The sequence below is a fragment of the Poeciliopsis prolifica genome, unplaced genomic scaffold, assembly GCF_027474105.1.
Source record: "Poeciliopsis prolifica strain line A6 unplaced genomic scaffold, Auburn_PproV2 SCAFFOLD067, whole genome shotgun sequence".
NCBI classification, from domain to species: domain Eukaryota; kingdom Metazoa; phylum Chordata; class Actinopteri; order Cyprinodontiformes; family Poeciliidae; genus Poeciliopsis; species Poeciliopsis prolifica.
The window spans coordinates 1273340-1293770 of record NW_026562442.1 but is presented as its reverse complement, the minus strand read 5'-3'; the positions used below and the strand labels follow the sequence as shown (position 1 = coordinate 1293770).

General features: G+C 37.1%; 2 protein-coding genes across 4 annotated transcripts in view; one reads left to right on the top strand and one right to left on the bottom strand.

Moving 5' to 3' along the window:
* chrm2a (cholinergic receptor, muscarinic 2a) overlaps positions 1 to 17669 on the top strand; it is a 71768-nt gene extending 54099 nt beyond the window's left edge. Inside the window, exons 3-4 of one of the 2 annotated variants that reach the window (XM_055020337.1) lie at positions 6279 to 6328; positions 8861 to 17669. In XM_055020337.1, the coding sequence (XP_054876312.1) occupies positions 8903 to 10411 (1509 nt within the window). In that variant the 5' untranslated portion in view covers positions 6279 to 6328; positions 8861 to 8902 and the 3' untranslated portion in view covers positions 10412 to 17669. The remainder of the gene's footprint in view (positions 1 to 6278; positions 6329 to 8860) is intronic. The other variant, XM_055020336.1, reaches the window with a different exon arrangement.
* An 837-nt stretch (positions 17670 to 18506) lies between these two features.
* Positions 18507 to 20431, bottom strand: part of ptn (pleiotrophin) — a 39934-nt gene continuing 38009 nt past the window's right edge. For both annotated transcript variants that reach the window (XM_055020338.1, XM_055020339.1), the window contains exon 5: positions 18507 to 19352. In XM_055020338.1, coding sequence (XP_054876313.1) covers positions 19297 to 19352 — 56 coding nt within the window. In that variant the 3' untranslated portion in view covers positions 18507 to 19296. The remainder of the gene's footprint in view (positions 19353 to 20431) is intronic.

The following is a 20431-nucleotide window of genomic DNA, read 5'->3' as shown; positions in this document are numbered from 1 at the left end:
TAAATAAATAAATTTATTCCACATTGAATGATGTAAAGTAAATTGATTTCAATTCCAATCCAATCTTCCACTTAATTTTGGATCCACCGACAAACTGTCTAATTCTGTTTAATCACAATACAATAACACCAAACCATCCCAAAACTAAAAGGTTGACTTGTCCACGGACGCTCAGTTAATTGCATTGAGACATTGACGTTGACCTTGTTCTACAGGAAAAAACTTTAGGCTCAGATTGAATGACCCTCTGGAAAATCCACCTGGGAAAGGAGATGAGTGGAAGGAGATATATTAAAAAACTCTGGGTTAGCAGTAAAAATACTAGGGAAAAGGCAGGAGCACTTTCTATGAGGCAACAACAACAAAAAAAAACAAAAAAAAAACAGAGTAAATACAGTTAATGGGAGCATTTGTTACACCAATAATTACATCTTTGAAAGGGACATGACTACACTCAGTTGCACATTCCTTGAATCAATGGTACCAAATATCGATTTCTGCAACTGCAAAATATTTTTGTTGTGATTGTGTGCGGTATATTATCATTATCATTATTATTATTATTATTATTATTATTATTATTATTATTATTATTATTATTATTATTATTATTTTGCATTTTTAACACTATTGGAACTTTTGCAAAATCTTAATGCTGCTGTTGCATTTGAATTTCTGCTCTGTTGAACAATAAATCCTATTTCTATTCTATTATTTTCTATTGTATTCTATTCTATTTTAAAATAGAACAGGACCAGGGGTAATTTCTATGCAAAAAGTAGGAAGAATACAAGAAGTAAATGGCTTGGGTACTTTTAAGCGCTTCCAAAGCTGTTACCAGTCAAAGCAATGCTCTTCTTGAGATTTGGGCTTGTGTCGTTGTTTTGGCAAAAATAACGACATGAGATACTTGCAAAAGGACAGAAACATAAAGAGGACACAAGGAAAGTAATCATCTGTCAGAGACAGAAAGGAGACAAGGCTAAATAAAGATATATTGAGGCAGAAATACTTTCTATCTTGTAGAAAAACACACAAGGACTGTCAGAATTAGCTGTCTGCCTCCACGCACGTTAGAGTCACAGCTTGAAACAAAATCAATGGGTATATCTAACAATATCTATGAAAAGCATCTATCCTCCTAGAAGTTTTATTATTTTAATTGCTTTTATAAAGAAGTCATGATCAACATGTGACTTTATTTTTTAAAAAAAAACATTTAATGTGAAAGTGAAAAATGATTTCTACAAAAGGACAAAATATTTAATGTAAAATAAAATAAATATTCACACTTGTCACAGACACAGTTGAATTGCCTTTGTATCATCACATGGAATATCCTCAACTACCCAATTTGTGTGACATATGACCCTCTAAACTATTGAGAGTGACATGAGTGACATTATGTTTATACAGCTGAGTACACTTTAGTGGTGGAGTTGGCTATAATTGTCTGGTCATAAAGTCAGAACCACTCACTGCCCAAAGTCTGAGTGTTCACTTGCATAACGCGATCTCATTACTCAGAAGCGACATCGCACTGCATTAATAAAATGTGACCTTTCCATTTGTTTGCAGACAATTCAGCCTGGAATAATTTCTCTAATTCATTCATGCAGTCGCAAAATCTCCAACAGATTAAAACTGAAGTGTGCATATCTGTCCTTTTTTTAATTATTATTTAAATAACTGCAGCTAAAGTAGTACTAAAAGCTCCAAATCAAAACCCTTAAAAACTTAAAAACTAACTGACAAGAGTTTCACAGAAAACATTCATTTGAAGGGAATATTTACATGTTTAAAACAAAATGGAGGATTTTTTTTCTTTGAGATTATCTCTTCATTCTGACAACTGTTTGTGAGGGAACTTTATGTGACAGCAAGTGTCTCAAAGGTGTTGTGGTAGAAGCAGAAAACAATGGAAAGAATAACGATGAGCTGGTTGTGACAAGGGACAAAGTGTGACTGCAGGATGACTGGATCATCGCATCTCCAAAACTTTATTTTGTTTGGTATTTCTAGCCTGTGGTCAGTCAGTGTGTATCAGAAGCAGAACAACAAAGCAACAATGATGGACCAGTGCAGGGACATAGGCTGTCTTGGCTTGTAAGATGTTTCTGTTTGCACAAGTCATGACATGCTGACGCGCTCGTGGTTTGCACCAACAGACTGAAACCGTTGCAGAAGCTAAAGCTCTTTCTGAGAAATGTGTATGCATGGCGCTTCGTAGCAGCACATGTCAGGATACCCATATTGGTCATTATGTTATGCCTGATGAATCTATCACCCAAGACTGGGTTAAATGTGCTATAAAGTTACACAAATGAGATTTTCTTAAGTCACATAGAAACACAAATACTCCAGTTTACTGGTGCCACTTTACAAGAAGATTTTAATTAAACAAAATGTCCAAATGCAGGCGCAGTGAGGCAGGCCTCCACATGATCCAACTAAGACGATTAATGAAGCATTATTTAAATTAGCCAACTCTGAAAAGCACTTTTATTCAGTTTTATGGGAAGTTGGTGGAGTGCCAGAAACTCGCAGATAAAACACGCCAGTTCACATCTCATCATGGACAGTTTAATGAAATGATGACAAAAAACGAACTCTTCCTGAGTCAGTACAACCTGGTTTACTGTTCTCAAAACTTGGAAAACAAATCTTGGTCTGCAGAAACAGCAGGAAATACATTATGCTTTTCTATCATGCTTACATTTGTTCTCCTGGCCAATAAACACTTAGCGAATTACTAAGGTTTCTTAAAAGTATTGTGAGTCAGAGCTTTGAGTGTTGAAGCTGCACCATGGACAGAAAGGCATGCACTGCCCCGTGCAACAACAATCATTGCTGTTCTATTTTTTCCCACAAGACTTAGATTAGATAATCAAAAGTGGGCACATCTTTATGGTACAACAAATGGAAATGTCAATACACTTATTCAAGCTCAAAGGATTTTTGCATGCACTGTAAAGAATAATGAAAAAGAATATTTGGAGACTTTGTTTTTATATCCTGATCTGATCATTTAAATGCCTTCAGGCTCACACAAATATGCAGGCTGTTGCAAACTGCCGTTGTTCCGAAGAATTTCTCCAGAGACGTTACTCTGACAAGCAGATGTTGCTCAATGTGTTTGCCTGATCATGAACATGCTTCAAGGTTGCAGCAAATGTCCTTGTGTGCCAAGTAAGAAAAAAAACATTTGTCATGTATCAGCTTGGAGAGACAAGGGATAAATTCCTCAAAGCTAAAAAGATAAAAAATAAGCAGGGGACATGCATAATGTTGAAAATACATGATATACTTACAAAAATTTATATGAAAAATTCATACTAATCACAAGGTTATAAGGTCATACCACTTAGCTTTAGTTTGAGAAACAGTTCAGTTAGAAAAATTAAAATCTGCTAAGAAAAGCCAATGAATATGAACAGGATCAGAAAATGTTTTTTTTATGTGTATGAAATAAAGTGTTTAATGTGAGGCGAGAGGGAAAAGTGGGTTTTGAGGAGGCAGCATGAAGGCGTTAGTCAAGTCATATAGAAGCTGCCGGTTCTCTCTTCCTTGTCAAGGGAAAATTGACTCGTCCCTCCTTTACCTCATCCCAGCTTGCTTGAGGACATTGTACATTCATTACTGGCTGAACTCCAGTTTTCCTTTTTTTTTTTTCTTTAATTTTTGCATCCCAGAAGGCCTGTGATATTTTCCAGACAGGGCGGTTTCTGAACTGTCAGCTGCAGTTACGACAATATATGATCTTTTCGTTGAGCTGGATCTGTTCGAAAATAAGTTGGCTCACATGGCTATTTTAATCTCTTCTCCACAGATAGCTGGAACATATCTTCAGCCATGTTTATACAACAGTTTGTTCGATTTTACTGCTTTCTGGAACAGCAGCAGTTGAATGCAACGCTTAAGATGTGTAGAGTTTACTATTACAAAACCCCAAAATTAACGGAGAAGATGATCAACATTCTCTGAAGGTTTAGAACAGGGACTTTAAAATGATATTGACTTTAAATAAGCATGCACAGTCACTGGAAAAAGTGTGGATCTCCTAAATGAAAGAAAAATAAATAAAGAAACTGTCTTGTGTTCACCAGATAAACTTTCACATGCACATGTGGTAACTCATGGGGTCTTTCCAATTATTTGGGACTTGCTGTGTTTACTGAAATGGAAATATGTAGTGGTGAAAAGATGATCTGCATTCATTTGTTCTGTCAATTTAATTTTATTCTGAAAGAAGTGTGTTTTTGACAGTGTCATTGTTTGGGGCACAGAGACACATGGCCACCTACAGGCTCTCAAGGGAATCCGACTCTTTGGCTCTGCAGATTAAAGCTTGTTTTTTTTTCCACCTGCTTGAATGTCATTTCCTGCTTGTTAACTCTCCATTATCGTCTCTTACCTCATACCCACTTGACACGAGCGTGAAAAAGAACTCAGGCTTTTTCAAGGATTTGTCACACCTGCGCAAGAGAGGTTTTACCATTAATTATGTCATGTCAGGCAGAAGGTTGCCATCCGAACTTTTGATAAAAGTCCACTGTGACATTCATTTCTGAGAGCTCACATCGATAGTGAGTCACATTATTTGTGTTTTTCTCTGACAATGGTTTAAATAAAGGATTTTTCTCAGATATACAGTCTTTAGGACCCGTTTCATCTTCAGCTTCTTTTAGTAAGGGTGAGCTTAAAACGTTGTGCTTTCACTAATATAAGTGCATACAAAATAGAAAGAAAAAGAAAAGAAATTAAGAAGTTCAAGGCTCCGGTTGCAGAAACTCTAACTCATAACTGGGCGCATTTAACGGTAACAATAATCCACACCTCACAGAAGAGAGAGCTCCAGGAAATGAATGCAAATTCATAATTACTCTCCACCTCAAGACTCGAATTATTGGTTGGATACATAAGAATCTCTCTCTGCTTTGATGGTTATCAGGACAGTTTTAATTTCCTGTCATATTTTTTATTTCTTTTTCAGAATATTTGCACAAACGAGAATGCCTCCGCGCCGCTCCTTTAGGATTTCCCTGTCTGGATGACAAAGTAGCTTATAAGCATTTTAAAATTAATGAAACAATATCCTGCAAGCGGGAATGTAAACTTATAGTGAACCCAGAAAATGTTTTAGGTTATTGTGCCAAAAAATAGTTGCATCAATTGTCTACAAGCCATTATTATTATTATTATTATTATTATTATTATTATTATTATTATTATTATTATTATTATTATTATTATTATTATTATCATTATTATATAATAATCATCACCCAAGACTGGGTTAAATGTGCTATAAAGTTATAGCACATTTGTGTATTATATGTATTATATATGAATTTTAACTTTGAAACAATGCACCATTCTGCTTTACCAAACAAATTAAATCTTTAAAAACAGAAATATTTTTTCAAGACACTCTCTTCACTTTTGGTTTTACTATAAGTCTTGAGCCAATGTTGTGTTAGTAATAATTAACACCATTCAAGCGATGTAAAAATCATTCAGAGGTTCCCCTACAGAGATCCTGTGCAGCAGCAATGATTTGTTTTGCAACACAAGCACAGGCTAAATGAGGGTCCTAAGCCTGCACATTCCTGTGGAGCCTGCCAACAGGGAAAATGCATGTAATCATCAAAAGCACTGGCAGGTGCTTTGGGTGTTACCTGTTCAACAATGACAGATAGGATATGAAAGGCAGTGAAGTGCATACGGCAAAGTGAACAAACACAGATCCCACGAGTGAAAATGTAACACCTATAAATGCTTAAAGCAACGTCACTGGAAACGGCTAGCTTTTTGACTCAACTGCTGATATATGATTTAAAAAAAAGTGAGCTTGTTGGATGTTCTGGTCCATACGACCAACCTGGAATCCATTACAATAGACAGAGTCAGGACAGAAGTCGTGAAAAATGGTGAAGTTGGCCTTCTCCGTTTCCCTGAGGGCACAGGCAATTTTCAGCTCTAGTGAGCCTGCTCCAGGAATACCCAACACTGAACACAGAACAATATTCAAGCTCATTTATTCACATCCTCCCATGCCAGAGACTGACTGTCACAAGTTTTACTCAAAACAACAACACAAAAAAGGCTGAATTTAGGATTACTGTATGGAGGGCCTTAAATTCAATTAAATGATTTTTTTTGGGGAGTGAAAGGTTTGTAGAATGGACGGTTAACTGTTTGTATTTAATGAACTCTACTGAATTCTGTATTATTCAGTGAAAGGTGAATATTAATGGTGATGCCTCTCATTCTGATAGTGCCCTGCCAGATGCAAAGGCACCGACTGCAGTTGTTCTAAAACTTTCAGGTAAGCTTCATGATTGATAGCTACACTAAGAACGCTTCTGCTGCTCCTCTCTGCAGGTGATTACAATTGCACTCAAGCTCAGCAGGTTTCAGTGCCAAATTTAAAGTGAGGATGATTTTGTTTAGATCCAGTGAAAAGGCTTTGCAACTTGCAGAATCAAAGGCAAAACGAGGCTTGACGGCTATGGAAAAATCAAAGCACTGACTTCCCATGTCGACTGCTTGTATTTTCCTGTTACTTCAATAAAAAATAGAGTAAAAATTCTCCATACTGTTTGCACATTTACAGCTGTCTACAGTTAGCTTAAATAGGATTGGCATGTTAAAGCTTTCTCTGACTTATGGCAGAGATTTCAGGTGTGGGACAAAGCTTATGGAAGTCAGACTTGGACAAAGAGCTGCTAAGGGACAAAATGATCCACTTCACTTCTCTAATCCATGCGCTCCAAGTGAGCCACAAGTGTGTCTCATTGGTATTGTTCATGTTTTTGTATGTTAATCAGTGGATTTATGCTTTTTATGGGGATTAGGCCAGTTTAGCTCCATGGCTAATGCAATGATAAGGGATTTCTGGCTCAGCAGATAAGTGAATGCTCACCGGTTACTCAGCAACTAGGCTCTTTGGTTTAAGACTTTATGTCAAAATGGCAAAACCAAGCCACAGAACAATCCTTCATTTACTTTGATTTCATGAAACGTTCACTGGAAAGCTAATATCACTCTGGAAGTGCCATTACTTTTAAATCAAATAATTTAAAATAAAGATAATCTTGGAGAAATATGCAAATGACCCTGTCATGTGATGCTCTGCTTTGAAAACTGTCTTTTCAGAGACACGACCTGCAGTTTCCCACAGATTGGTTCTTTTTTAATCTTGTATGCAAATTATTTTTCTCTTCATTCCTTTTTTATGCAGATGTTACTGCAATACCATCATAATAAACAAATTAGAATGTTATTAGATAGTTAATTTAGAGTAATCATTCAATTTACTAAGAGAAACATGTTATATAGCTTGTTTACACACAGACTGATGTTTTCAGGCCATTTTTTCAGTTAATTACAAGGATCTTTTGTTTACTTCTAATGAAAACACAACATTCAAGATTAGAATATTACATAAAACCAATTAAAATGATACAGTAATTTGGGTATAGTGAAAAGTCGGCTTAATGCCTGGTTAAAGGTACCTTTAAGTTGATAAACAAGCTTCATTGGAAGACATATTGTAGTTTATTAAATAGGATTATATGTATATTCTGTTGAATCACATCTGTTTTTATATTTAAAAGGGCATGTGACAGATTATTACCAGAAAGGTATAAGATAAGACATAATCAAAACAGACAGGATTACATTTTTATCAAAAAATTATATATATATATATATATATATATATATATATATATATATATATATATATATATATATATATATATATATATATATATATATATATATATTTTTTTTTTTTTTTTTTTTTTTTTTTTTTAAGTTTCAAGTACAAATATTTGGTCTTTAGATGTGAAACACAAACTAAAATCTGGTCTGGACCTCTGCAAGTAACTTACATTGTTGTATTTGAGAAATAAATCCACGTCGTAACATGACCGTACAGGAATTTATTTTCACTTTGAACTGATGTTGAATGGCTTTTTTAACAGAATAAAACTTATCTAGGAGTGAAAGGAGTGAAATAAAAACAACTATTCTTTCAACAAGATGATATTTATGGCAAGTTGGAGTGTGATAAGTCTTCACAACAACTAAAGAGCTCAGCGTTTTGACCATAGTCAGGGAAAACCACATCAAAAGCATCACTGCTTACATCAAAGAAGTCAGTGACAAAAAAACACAGCAGTTTATTACACAGACTATCAGTTGAGTTTCAAGTGAACCTGCAGTGATCACTCGCCTTTTATAGATCAATTGGCTTCCAATGTTGTAATCTAATATCTCACAAACAAGCCTCATTGGAACCAATTTTCCTAATTTATCCAATTGTCCAATAAATGAAAAATTTGATTTTCTCCAAGGGTGAAATACATCTTGTGTTCAGATGTGATGTAAAATGTCAAGACCATTAATTTAAATATGACCGGATGTTTTAAATTGTTTTACGTGACTTTTTATAACATCCGTTCATATCTGTTTAAATGATAACCTTTTAGTTTCCTTTAATTTGTTTTTGTTTTAAATGACACAGCTGCCTAATGGTGAGATGTTGATTGCAGTGATTATAAAAATGTGACATATAAAGGTGCCTCTAATCATCATCGTTGTTACTAATTTAAAAGCTGAATTTATTATTGTGATTTGATGGATCAAATGACTAAAAGCCCAATGCAGAACGTGGTACAATGCTGATGCAAGTGGATTAATAGAACACTAGTTTTTTGTTTTGTTGTCCTCTTCTGTTTGAGGATTTTACTTGCACCATTTCCTGTCAAACGTCATTATGAATAGATTCACACTTCCCAGTGAGAAAAGCTCATATTGTTGTTTTTCTCTTGTGTCTTTTGCTCTCTTTCAGGTTCCAACCGAGTTGTACGTGGCAACAAAGAAACCAAATGCCATGGATGTCTTTAATTTTACATCCTGGAATGCCTCTGAAGGCAATGAGACAGAAGTCGTGGAAGAGAGAGACAGTCCTTACAAGACCGTGGAGGTAGTGTTCATCGTGCTGGTGGCTGGTTCCCTGAGTTTGGTCACCATTATCGGCAATATCCTGGTCATGCTTTCCATCAAAGTGAACAGGAACCTACAAACTGTCAACAACTATTTTTTATTTAGCCTTGCATGTGCTGACCTAATTATTGGACTGTGCTCTATGAACTTGTACACAGTATATATAGTAATAGGCTACTGGCCCCTGGGGCCAGTCGTGTGCGACTTGTGGTTGGCTTTGGACTATGTTGTCAGTAATGCGTCTGTCATGAATCTCCTCATAATAAGCTTTGACAGATACTTCTGTGTCACCAAGCCCCTGAGCTACCCTGTAAAGAGAACCACCAAAATGGCAGGAATGATGATTGCTGCTGCCTGGGTCCTTTCTTTCATCCTTTGGGCACCTGCTATCCTCTTCTGGCAGTTCATTGTTGGTGGGCGGACTGTGCCTGAGAAAGAGTGCTACATTCAGTTCTTTTCCAATGCCGCTGTTACTTTTGGAACTGCCATTGCTGCCTTTTACCTGCCTGTCATTATCATGATTCAGCTGTACTGGCAAATTTCGCGAGCAAGCAAAAGTCGAGTGAAGAAGGACAACCGCAAGCCATCAGGATCAAACCCAGAACCTTTGATACCGGGCCAGAGGAGAGAGAGCACTCCCAAACCCAACAATAACAATGTTCCTGGGGAAGACGGAGCGCATTCCCAGAACCAGAGTGCAGATGATGGAGCCAACCAGCATGATGGAAAGCTGCAGAATGGAAAAGGCCCTTCATCATCTACTGCCGACGTAGAAACAGAAGGTGACAGTGTTGCAAAGGAGAACTGTGCTCCTGCAGAAGAGAAGGAAAGCTCAAATGACTCCACATCCGGCAGTGTGGCAGCTTCCAATCAGAAGGATGAAGAACAAGTCGCCTCTGCAGCAAACTCCAGTGCTGAGGCTACGCAGCAGCTTCCACGGCAACGAGCCAAGGCTGGGGGCTCCAAACTGACCTGCATCAAGATCAAGACCAAGTCCCCAAAGGGTGACTACTACACACCATCAAATGCCACAGTCGAGATTGTGCCAAGCACAGAACGTCAGAACCACGTGGCGAGGAAGATCGTGAAGATGACGAAGCAACCACCAAACAAGAAGAAGAAAGGAGCCCCGTCGCGGGAGAAAAAAGTCACCCGCACGATAATGGCCATTCTGGTGGCTTTTGTAGCTACCTGGACCCCGTATAACGTGATGGTGCTCATTAATACTTTTTGTTCCAGTTGCATTCCCAACACTGTTTGGACTATTGGTTACTGGCTGTGCTACATCAACAGCACCATCAATCCAGCCTGCTATGCTCTGTGTAATGTCACATTCAAAAAGACCTTCAAACATCTCCTCCTCTGCCAATACAGAAACATTAGATCAGCCAGATAAATATAAGCCCCCACTGGAGGAAGCACTGCGGTGTGTAAATGTTGTACGTAAGGGTGTTGTGTGTTATCCATGCATACATGTTTATGTGAAAAATGAGACAAGAACATTTCAAAATCACTTTCTACCATTTCATCATTCGTTTTCCAATTTCCCTCAATGAGCTGTTGTAGCACTTTACTCTTATTCAGCTGAATTCAGTTGCTGTCACTTGTATTGTGCAGGAGCAATGTATAAAACGAGGGTTGTGAAAACATATTCAGATTTGAAACCTTGAAAAAAAGATCAGCTAACATAAGGAGTGTAACAGAGAAGGATGCTGAGCTGATTGAGAAAAAAGCCGGTTAAAAAGCAGAAGACGACCTGTTCTGTATGGAAAACGCTTCAAAATGGGAAAATAGGGCTGACTGAATTTTCAAACCTTTCATGTTTGAAATTCAGTAAAGATATTTGTAGATATCTGTATATAAATATTCTATTTGTGTGTACACATGTGGGTGTGTGCTAGCTTAATGTCTGTGTTCACACCCACTTGTGCTTTTTCGCTTGCATTCTTTCGATGTGTGATCAGCTCTTCCTACCAGCAATATATAGAAAACTGAGTGTTTCGTTTAGGTTTTCACTGACAGGTTCTCATCCTGATTGGTAGACATTCAATTTAACAAAAAGCCTCAGTAAGAATCAATAGACAAATCTTCAGAAAATATTAATGCAATAAAGTTTTACTTGTCAAATTTGCACACAAAACTGAAGATATTGCTTCAAATAGCTTTTGCAATTTCAGAATAGTTGAAAAGAAGTTATTTCACTTCAACATTTAATCAATATCATTCACATATGTGGAGTTTTTGGAAGATTATTATACAAAGTTTCTACTAAGTCTCCAAACTTTAATCTAATTTCTTTTATTAAAATGACACTAAGCATTTTGCCAGGTTACAGAGACATCTTGAAAATTGTGGGTGGTACAAAAGCATCAAATTTTAAGGTTTTAAAACAACTTTCTGACGATGGTTCAAGAAATCAACATTAGCGATGCAGCAGGAAATTAACCAGTGACTGAAATTTGAAAATATTTTTATTTGACCCCTGTTCAAATTCCATCCCTGTTGCAAGGAGCCCACCATCTTACAGATGCTGTAATGCAGCAAAATCACATGGCTAGATGACCTTCTTAGCATGATATCAAGTTCTGTATTGGCCCAGTAATGACCCAATTGGTTCAATCACAAGTTGAAGTAGGAAAACATCTAAAAGATGCAACACTGCTGGAGCTAAGTGACTGAAAATGGCCAATCTAACCTAAAGGTTATCTGGGATGTCATCTCTAAATGGGCACAGCATGCACACCTGTAAAATATGCCATTTGTAAAATGAAGTCCTGAATTTCTGTATCCTTCTGAAAATGTGTGAACTGTGGATAAAAACATGTGAAGTCCTTATTTGCATGACTCAACCAAATCTCACAATTTGGACCTATCAAATGAAGTATAGTGAGGATTATAGTAAGAGGTTTTGATTATGTTGCCGCCTCATCATATTTCCTGCAAAGAATCTAGATAATGCAACTTGTCATGTACCATTAAAGTGAAAGTCAAAGTGAATAAATTAAGAGATATTGACCAGACAACTGAAGAGGAAAAAAATAATATTTATATATGGCATGAAATCGTTCAGTCACACTTTTTCATTTGCCGCAGTCCTCGTCACTTTAGCTTTTACTGCTGACAGGATGTCAGGTGTTGATTTTTATGGCAGCTATTAAGATATTTATGTTTGCTGTCAGGTTGCTAAGAACTCAGTGAGTCAAACAGGAGGTAGGAGCTCAGAGCTGTCCTGCATTAGGGTCTGTGGGAGGGCATTTTGTGGTGTGTGATGTGTGTGAGCGTGCAGAGGAGTGGATAACTTTATTTGATCTTTCTGATTCATTGATGGACGTCGCAGCATCTATTGCAAGGATGAAATTCGTGAACTTATGGGTGCGTGTGGGTAAACCTGAAAACCTGTATGCTTGCGTGCTCCAAGTGTGGAGTTTACTTCTGATCACAGGTCTGAGCCTCGTGATTTCAAAAAGGGCTATTTTTATGTCTCCATGCGCTTGTTGTGACTCCTCTCCATTTGATCTCGTAATTGATTCCGAGTCATCGTAGTTAAATTAAAAGTGATAAGTTGCTGTGCTTACTTTAGCGCCAGAAGAAATGAGAAAATATCAATTTACCAAGAGGCATGTTCCGTGTTTTCATGCATGTCATCCATCATTTCAGCCTATTAGACCATTCTCAGTTACAGTAATGCGGCTTGCTCGTTGGAGTGATGAATATGCAGCAGCATTTGCCATCAGGAGGTTGCCACAGTGGCTGGTAGGGGGGCTTTGCTGAGATTTACGCCTGCACCGGAGAGCTCCTTGAGGCTGTCGGCTTTAAAGAGAGATCTGGGACAGATCCTGTAATGAAAACTCACCATGAGGCTGATCAGATTACGGGCCGATGTGGAACACCTACATTTTAGATTAAAGGCTGCCCATTACACGCTCAGCTTGTGGTTGCATGCTACAATCCGGTGCCCCACTTATAGGATGGTTCTTCTCAGTCATTATCTTTGTATGGTCTCTAATTTTCATAAGGTCACGAGTGTAACATAAATATTACATGTACAATTGTGTTGAGCATCCTGTTAGTTGTTAGTGCTTTGGCTCTGAAGTCCCTCTCCCAGCTAGATAACGCTATAAGTACTATTTCTAGAGTAAGTGTTTAGTCTGAGCTTTTCATTGAGGATCAGTCCATTTGTCTTTTCAAGTCAACTCCAGCATATTGCATAGTATGATAAATATTACCATTTAGTTTTTGGTACTTCTGTCACATTACAACCGCAAACTGTTGCTTAAGAGGAGAATGCATGTTTTGAACATCAAGAGAAATTGTTACTCATTGTTCTATGAAAAATAGAACAAAATAAAACAACATAATCAGACTGAATGGAGAACAAGATGGAGAACTTTGATTTCCAAGTCTTGCTTCAGATTCTCAGTTAGATTTTGCTCTGGTCTTGACTCGACCACTCAAACACATGAACATGCTTTGATCCAACCCACATTTAGGGTTGTTGTGCTGCTGAAAGGAGAATCTCTGATTCAGCGGCTAGTTGGTTGGAATAGGTTTGCTCTGTATTTAGCTCCGTTCACCTTCCTGTCAACTCTAACTATCTTAAACTTCTCTGCTTGGCCTTATCTAACTGGAGCACCTTCCTCCATATTTGTTGTGTCCCCTGCATGACATATGGCACACTGTAAATAGACACTTGTTATGATGTTCTTATAACAGGCCAGATGAGTGAAGTGTAGGTAAAGTTGTGCTGTAAATCGATTTCCTCGCTGCTGCAGCTCCTCGTGAAAAACCACTGGGCTTTTGACTGTATACATTTTTTTTTCTACCAATTGAGTGAACTCTAAAACTAATTTTATTCCGGTGTATCAGAATAATTGCATTATTTATTAGACAAAAATTCACAACCATGTACATTTGTTCAAATAAATAAATAGAAATTTGTGGTTGTAATCTGACAAAATGTGAGAAATGATACATAAAGTCATGTAAGAGAATGAGGATTAGTTTAGATTTATGCATCAAGATGAATGAAAGGGAAATTATTTTTTCTTTTTTGTTCAGATTTTATATTTCTGTTCCCCTCCACAGTTTCAAAAACATCCATCTTGACAAATTACACACAAGTATGTTGCCAATCTTACTGATATTGGGAAGAAGATGGCTTGATTTTAACTGAGTATAACTGAGTTACTTCCTCCTTGGAAAACATAGAATGGAGCAACGGGGCTAGACTATTAATTACTGACTGAGAAAGTGAATCATTAGTTTCAAAACCATGATTATTGGTTATTCAAATAAATGGATGGAAGATGTTAAATAAGTTCCCTTGTGAATTTACATCCTTCACATGGAGGAGTGGAGCTCTGTCTGTCATCTGTCACACATCCAAATAGAGACTAAAAAGCTTTCCGAAAACATTCGATTAATCTCAGCCTTGCTGTTGCTTGACAGATACCAGCAGGAGAGTAAGTGGTGGTCCGAGGGTTTCGGTCTGAGGGGCGCGTGATGAAAAGTGATGGCATTTTATCACTTCCTGCGGCGGTGTAAGGGGGGCAAGTTGCATCAGCAAAACAGCAATGCTCACAGCGGGGATCGACACACTTGTAAACTATTTTGTCCACTTTGTGGTGAAGGTGAAAACAAAGAGGTCTCGTGTCGAACTGACTTTGAAAGATGTGCTCTGATGGCAAAACATGAGAGCAGGGGTTTGGCTGCCATGCATGCAAACTGTATAAAACATTTTGTTGTACTGTAAGTACGAACGAATATATTTAATTACTGTTTGGGGGCCAACATACACAATGTGGTGCTTAGCTGAATTGGAAAACATGGCGGTTTGTTTGGGGTTTTGCTTTTTATAGAAGGCAAATGTCCAAACAGGTTTTGGACAAAATAAAACAAACAAACAAACAAAAAAAAACATTCTTGCTGTGTTGTGGACCCTTGAATCAGAGTTCAATTTGCAAATTCACCAATTTGCAGATTTGTCTGTGGAATTCTAAATTAACTGTGGATCTTTTCATAGAACATTTCCAAAACGATCAAGACAAAAGCCAAATTTAGGCGCAACTGACATTTGCAAAGCAGCCAATCCAGAAGAGGCAGTTATTTTCCTTGGTGCAGATTGGCTGCAACAATTCACACACAAGCAGGTGACTTCTGAATTAATTGGGTTAGATTGTTGTTCCGAGATAGTTGAAAAATAGATGTGTTGCTTACAATTTCAGAAATTTTATTGAGTTAAAAAAAGCAAAACCCTTTGCATGTTTTCTTTTAATTCAGTTATGAACTACATTGTGCTGCTCTACCACATAAAATCCCAGTGAAGTAAAACAAAGAAAAGTGAAGGCTGGAGTTATGAAATGACAAATTGTGAAAGTGGGATGTGAATACTTTTGCAAGGCACAGATGAGTAGGAAATGTGTAGAGAAGTGCCGTCTGTCAGAAACTTTTTCCAACTCTGAAGGCAAGTTGACCATGTTTAGAGAAGCCTTAGCTCTGCTTTTGGAGGGGTCAGCCAAGAATTTTAATGTTCCAGGGAAATTCTTCCATCTGGTGTATGTTACACAGTTGTTTACTGTCCCTCATGCTCTTTTTACTGAGGCTCCTGCAAACAGAATTTCCTTTTTTGTGGTTTTATGGTCACAAAGCTTCGCATTTTATGATTCCATGAAAATGTCCATATATTTGTTTGTCAAATAGTACTGAGATAAACATATAGTGTGTGTAGTCATCACATCATAATGTGCCGTGAGAGCTAGCTGGGCTCCTGTTCGTACGGCTTATGTCAAAGGGCTACTGCACCCCTTTTACGGAGAACCTGTGACACTAGCGTTAATCAGAGACAACTTTCTCTGGCTTTTGTTCTAGAAGAAGTGGGTGTTGCTGAGAATATCCTCAACAGTCTTGGATACAGAAGCACTTTCTCCAAATTTGGAGATTTATTCTTTTTTTTACGTTTAACAAAGGTATATCGCCGGATTGTACAGAGCAATTTTTAGTGCCTTATCAAGAGTGACAGGAATAAATTGCTCCTTTTATCTTCCAATTGTTGTGGCATTTTCAGTGTGAGTTTGCTGAGACGTTTGCGGAGCATTTAGAAAAAATATAATCCAGTCTTCCTGAATATAACCTAAAGAGTTTTTTTTTCCCTGTTCCAGCTCTGAGCTCCTATTCTTTAGTGTCACTTTAAGTCAATGCTGAGGAAATGAAAAGATGAAACTGAACTAGAATAATAATCGCAATGGCTTTAAATGTATCATCACTAAAACTATAAACAGTCATGAGGGTGAAAAATATCTAATATACTGGGACGGTTTGGTCGTGTTCACAACTGCGTGTGTGTGAGTGTGTGTGTCATCATTACAGATCACTGAGATGTTTGTGGCTGGGTGTGAAAATTTTTTGCTGTAAAATATTTTTGGACTTCTTTAGTCTTGCTCATTTTTTCATAAACTGTACCCTCTGTAAGAAAACATCAGATTGGATAAAATAAGACGCAAATCAAGAAAGATCTCCAATTTGTCCTCATTCTCTTCCTCTGTAAAATAATGTCGCAGTAGTAAAAAAGCTTCCAAAGACTCTGTGCTACATGCAGTTGCACAATATTGTACATTTTCTACCAATAAATCTGCGACTTTTATCATTGTACAGAGTGGAATTGTTGTATTGAGATTATATCTGTGTACAGCCTGTTTGTTGCTTTTATTCTTTTTTTTTTCTTTTGAGAAAATGTTATTTAGAATTTATGAAGATTGTGAAATATGAATGATATGAAAAGTTTCATGATTTACAAAGACAAAAAAAAACAAACAAAAAAAAACATTCTTGCTGTGCAATATGAGAACTGTACCGTAACTTTTCCACATGTGAGCGCAGGAGTCCAGGGGATTTGAAGAATGATTTCTGCAGTCAGAAAAGAAGTGTGAGAGCGAGAGAAAACCCTGGAGGATGACAGAAGCTAAAACTAGTTTCAGTGTGGCTCAAAAGCCCAGAGGCGATGGCTTTCATTTTGATTTTCACCTGTAAATTTATGAGTCTTCACCCTCACCCTGGGAAGAAGCCAGTTCACTCAATGGACACACTGTATAACTTTTTGCAATCTCACACCCTTTTTTTTTTTTCCATAAGTGGTTGTGTGCCCTGGTCTGAAATTCAAGGGGGAGGGGATCACAGAACCCACCAGCGTTTCAAATAAAACTCATCAAATAAATCCATAGCCTGCTGCAGATGTTCAGCACACATTCAAGTGTTAATTTTCCATTTTTTTACATATTTGGATGTTCATTGTGTATTCAATCACTGTGGCTTGTGGCTTCTATTGCAGTAGGAAAAAATAATTCAGCAGTTTGTTGTTTGCCTTGTATATATATATATCTATAAGACAGTATATTATATGTAACTCTGATGCGGTACATTTTATATGTACATACATGTGGTATAGATACTATCTGAATGTCCCCCCCCCCCCTGCTATTAATACTTCCTGTACAGTAACACTGGTATTGATTTCTGTTTTAATGCATTCTTGATTATTTGTTCTGAACAATGAATCTGGAGTGTTTTTAATCACTCGCCACCTATGAAACTGTAAGATGGACTGCATTAAGTGGTTACATTGTATAATAACCTCTTCAAATAAAATTGACATGAAAATATTTATGTTCTCAAGACAGTTGTTTTTTAAGTGCTGTTTGACTTACAAACAGCCAGACTGTGAACATGTAATGCTTGTATGTTTATTTTTTTAATTTTAAAGCTCACTAGAAGAAGGGATGTTATTTGTATTTAATGCAATTTGCATTCAATAAAAAAAAGTTTAATAATAAAAGGAAATGAATAAAAAGGCCTGCAGCCTGTGATAGGCTGATTTTCAGTCAATCTGACATCAGCGCTGAGCTGATTTCCACAGCATGACGTTGCCACCATCGTGCTTCACAGTGGGAATTTAAGTTAACCTGTACACACATTGCATTTCACAAGCATGTCTTATCTGACCAAATATTACAAGGTATAACAAGCTCTTCAGATAAGTTAAAATTAACCATGCACGCATTCCTTATGAGATTCTAATTTGAAAGTTAATTTATAAAGATCAATGTCGTTGGTGCTTCTCAATTTTTTTTTTTAAATATAAGCATCAATTATACATTCAGGACTGAGCTAACAATGTACATAAATCTTCCCACATGTTCTCTGTTGGATTTGACTTGGTCGTTCTGACACATCATCATATTTCATTTTAGCTCTATCCTCATGTTCTGGCTCGTCGTGCTGCTGGAACGTTGAACCTCCATCTGAAGACCTTCAGCCTCCAACAGGTTTTTTTTTCCTCCAGTGTTGCATGTATGCTACACCAGCCGTCTTCTCCGTGATGCTGCCACTACCACACCTTATAGCGGGGACGAAATGAAGCGTTATTTATCACAAATTTTTACTGATCTCATCTGACATGATATGATTTTGGGTTTAAATAAAATCTGGGTAAAATATGCTTGTTTTGAGATCTTTATTTTTTATTTGCATCATGTTGACAGAGGTGACATCAGGAAGTTTAAAATGCTTTTGGTATTTTTTTTTTCTCTACATTTTATTCACTTTTTTTTAGTATCGGAAATGTACCAGGAAGCAAAGGAAGGGATAACCTCAAGCAGTCAACAATATATCGAGGAGAGAGTTAATAATACATGTGAATTAAGGTACAATGGAGGAAAAAGACATTTTGTATGGTCATGGCAAAGTTCTAAATTACAGATGAAAATTTCCCACAGACTAAAAAATTAAATTGGGATTGCTAACCAGTGAAAAGCAGATTTATTTTTTTGCAAGTCAAATTAATTAGGTGAAAATGTTTGAGGACTTTCTTTAACAAACTGCCTCATTAGTGCACAGACCAAAGTTTTTTTTTTTTTTTTTTTTTTTCAAATTAGAGTTGGGGTATGGAACAGTAAAACAAATTGTGGGCAATTTGTACTTCAGAAAGTAATCCGAGAGATAACATAATTAGGTGTGAGCTCTAGTAAACAAATCATCTCATTATCCGTCCCTAGCTCATTGTATTATGTCTACTACAGCAATGTACAAGATGATTCTTATTGGGTGCTAGAAAAGAAAAAAAAAGTACAATATGGCTCTAAAATTCATGTTTTTACTGGTTTCATCAAAACTACAGAGTGTCCTAAAGTCAGCCTACAGTACAGATAAACAGGAAGCAGGTTGGAATGGGGCAGTGGACGTCGTCCCACAGTCTTCTTCCATTTTGCTGGCATGAAATAAAAACAAATCTCAGTCCATTGGGGTGCGCTCTCGCTTCTTCCCTTCCTTCTTTTGCTTCTTTGCATCTGCAAGAAAAGACAAATGGAGTAAATATAGTTATAGTCCTTCCCATAACAGCTTCACCGCCAGAGGTGACACCTTTGAAATGAGAAAAATCCTATTGTCTCCATGAAGAGAAGCCATGCTCCATCTCTGATCGTAATAACCATACAGGTTTTAATCAGCTAGTTTGCCTCTGTGAGTGTTTTGTTCTGTGACCCACTTTACACTGATGAGACGGATCTACTGGGTTTATGTAAAATAGAGGTTTAGTGTTGAGTGGCATCTGGCAGCCATGTCTTTTATTTTGTGAGCTCTCTGTTCAAGTAAACAGATAGCGACCTTAGTGACGTTACCTTTAAGTTTATTACTACATGAAGGTTTTTGCATGTCAAATACTGTAGTCTGTTGTCTTATTCCAATTTCTAAAGGTTAGTTTATCTAGAGGCATGTGATTTTATTACCAGAGAAATATAAAAAGGGATATGTAAAAAGTTTAAGTCCTGTAAGTCCAATCTTAAAAAACACACAGACATTTTATGGATGGCCAAATGACGTACATTAAAAATAAATCCACTTTTTTTAGTTTTCTCATGCAACAAAAATATCTGACTGCAATACAAATGTTTTACCACAATACATCAGTAAAGTTAAATAAAACATTATAAACATTGTTAAGTGGTGCTTGAAGAGTCTTTTCTGTGTTTTTTTTAAGTTAGTGGCGCATATAAAAGATTCAAAATGGTCAAAAAAATATTCGTAGTTCCACAGGTTTATCGGCAAACTCAAAGAGATTTATTTTGGAAAACAAAAGGCAGTGAATTTTTCTATGTATTTCTGAGTTTCCACCAGAAGTAAGAACTCATCAATTGGCTGAAAGGCTGAAATACAACATAGAACGCCACAAATAGGACCAATAACTTTAAAGACACAAATGGGGATTTGGAGCGGTCATGTTTTGGACTGAGAGCAGCACAGGTGAGAGAACCCACCTGAAAGGCCTGAGCTAGCACTCTGAGGACCAAGGACCTTCTTGCTACGAGGAACCCGTGATAATAACTGTGCTACTGCGCAGCATCAGGGAAATCACTTCTGCATCCTCTCC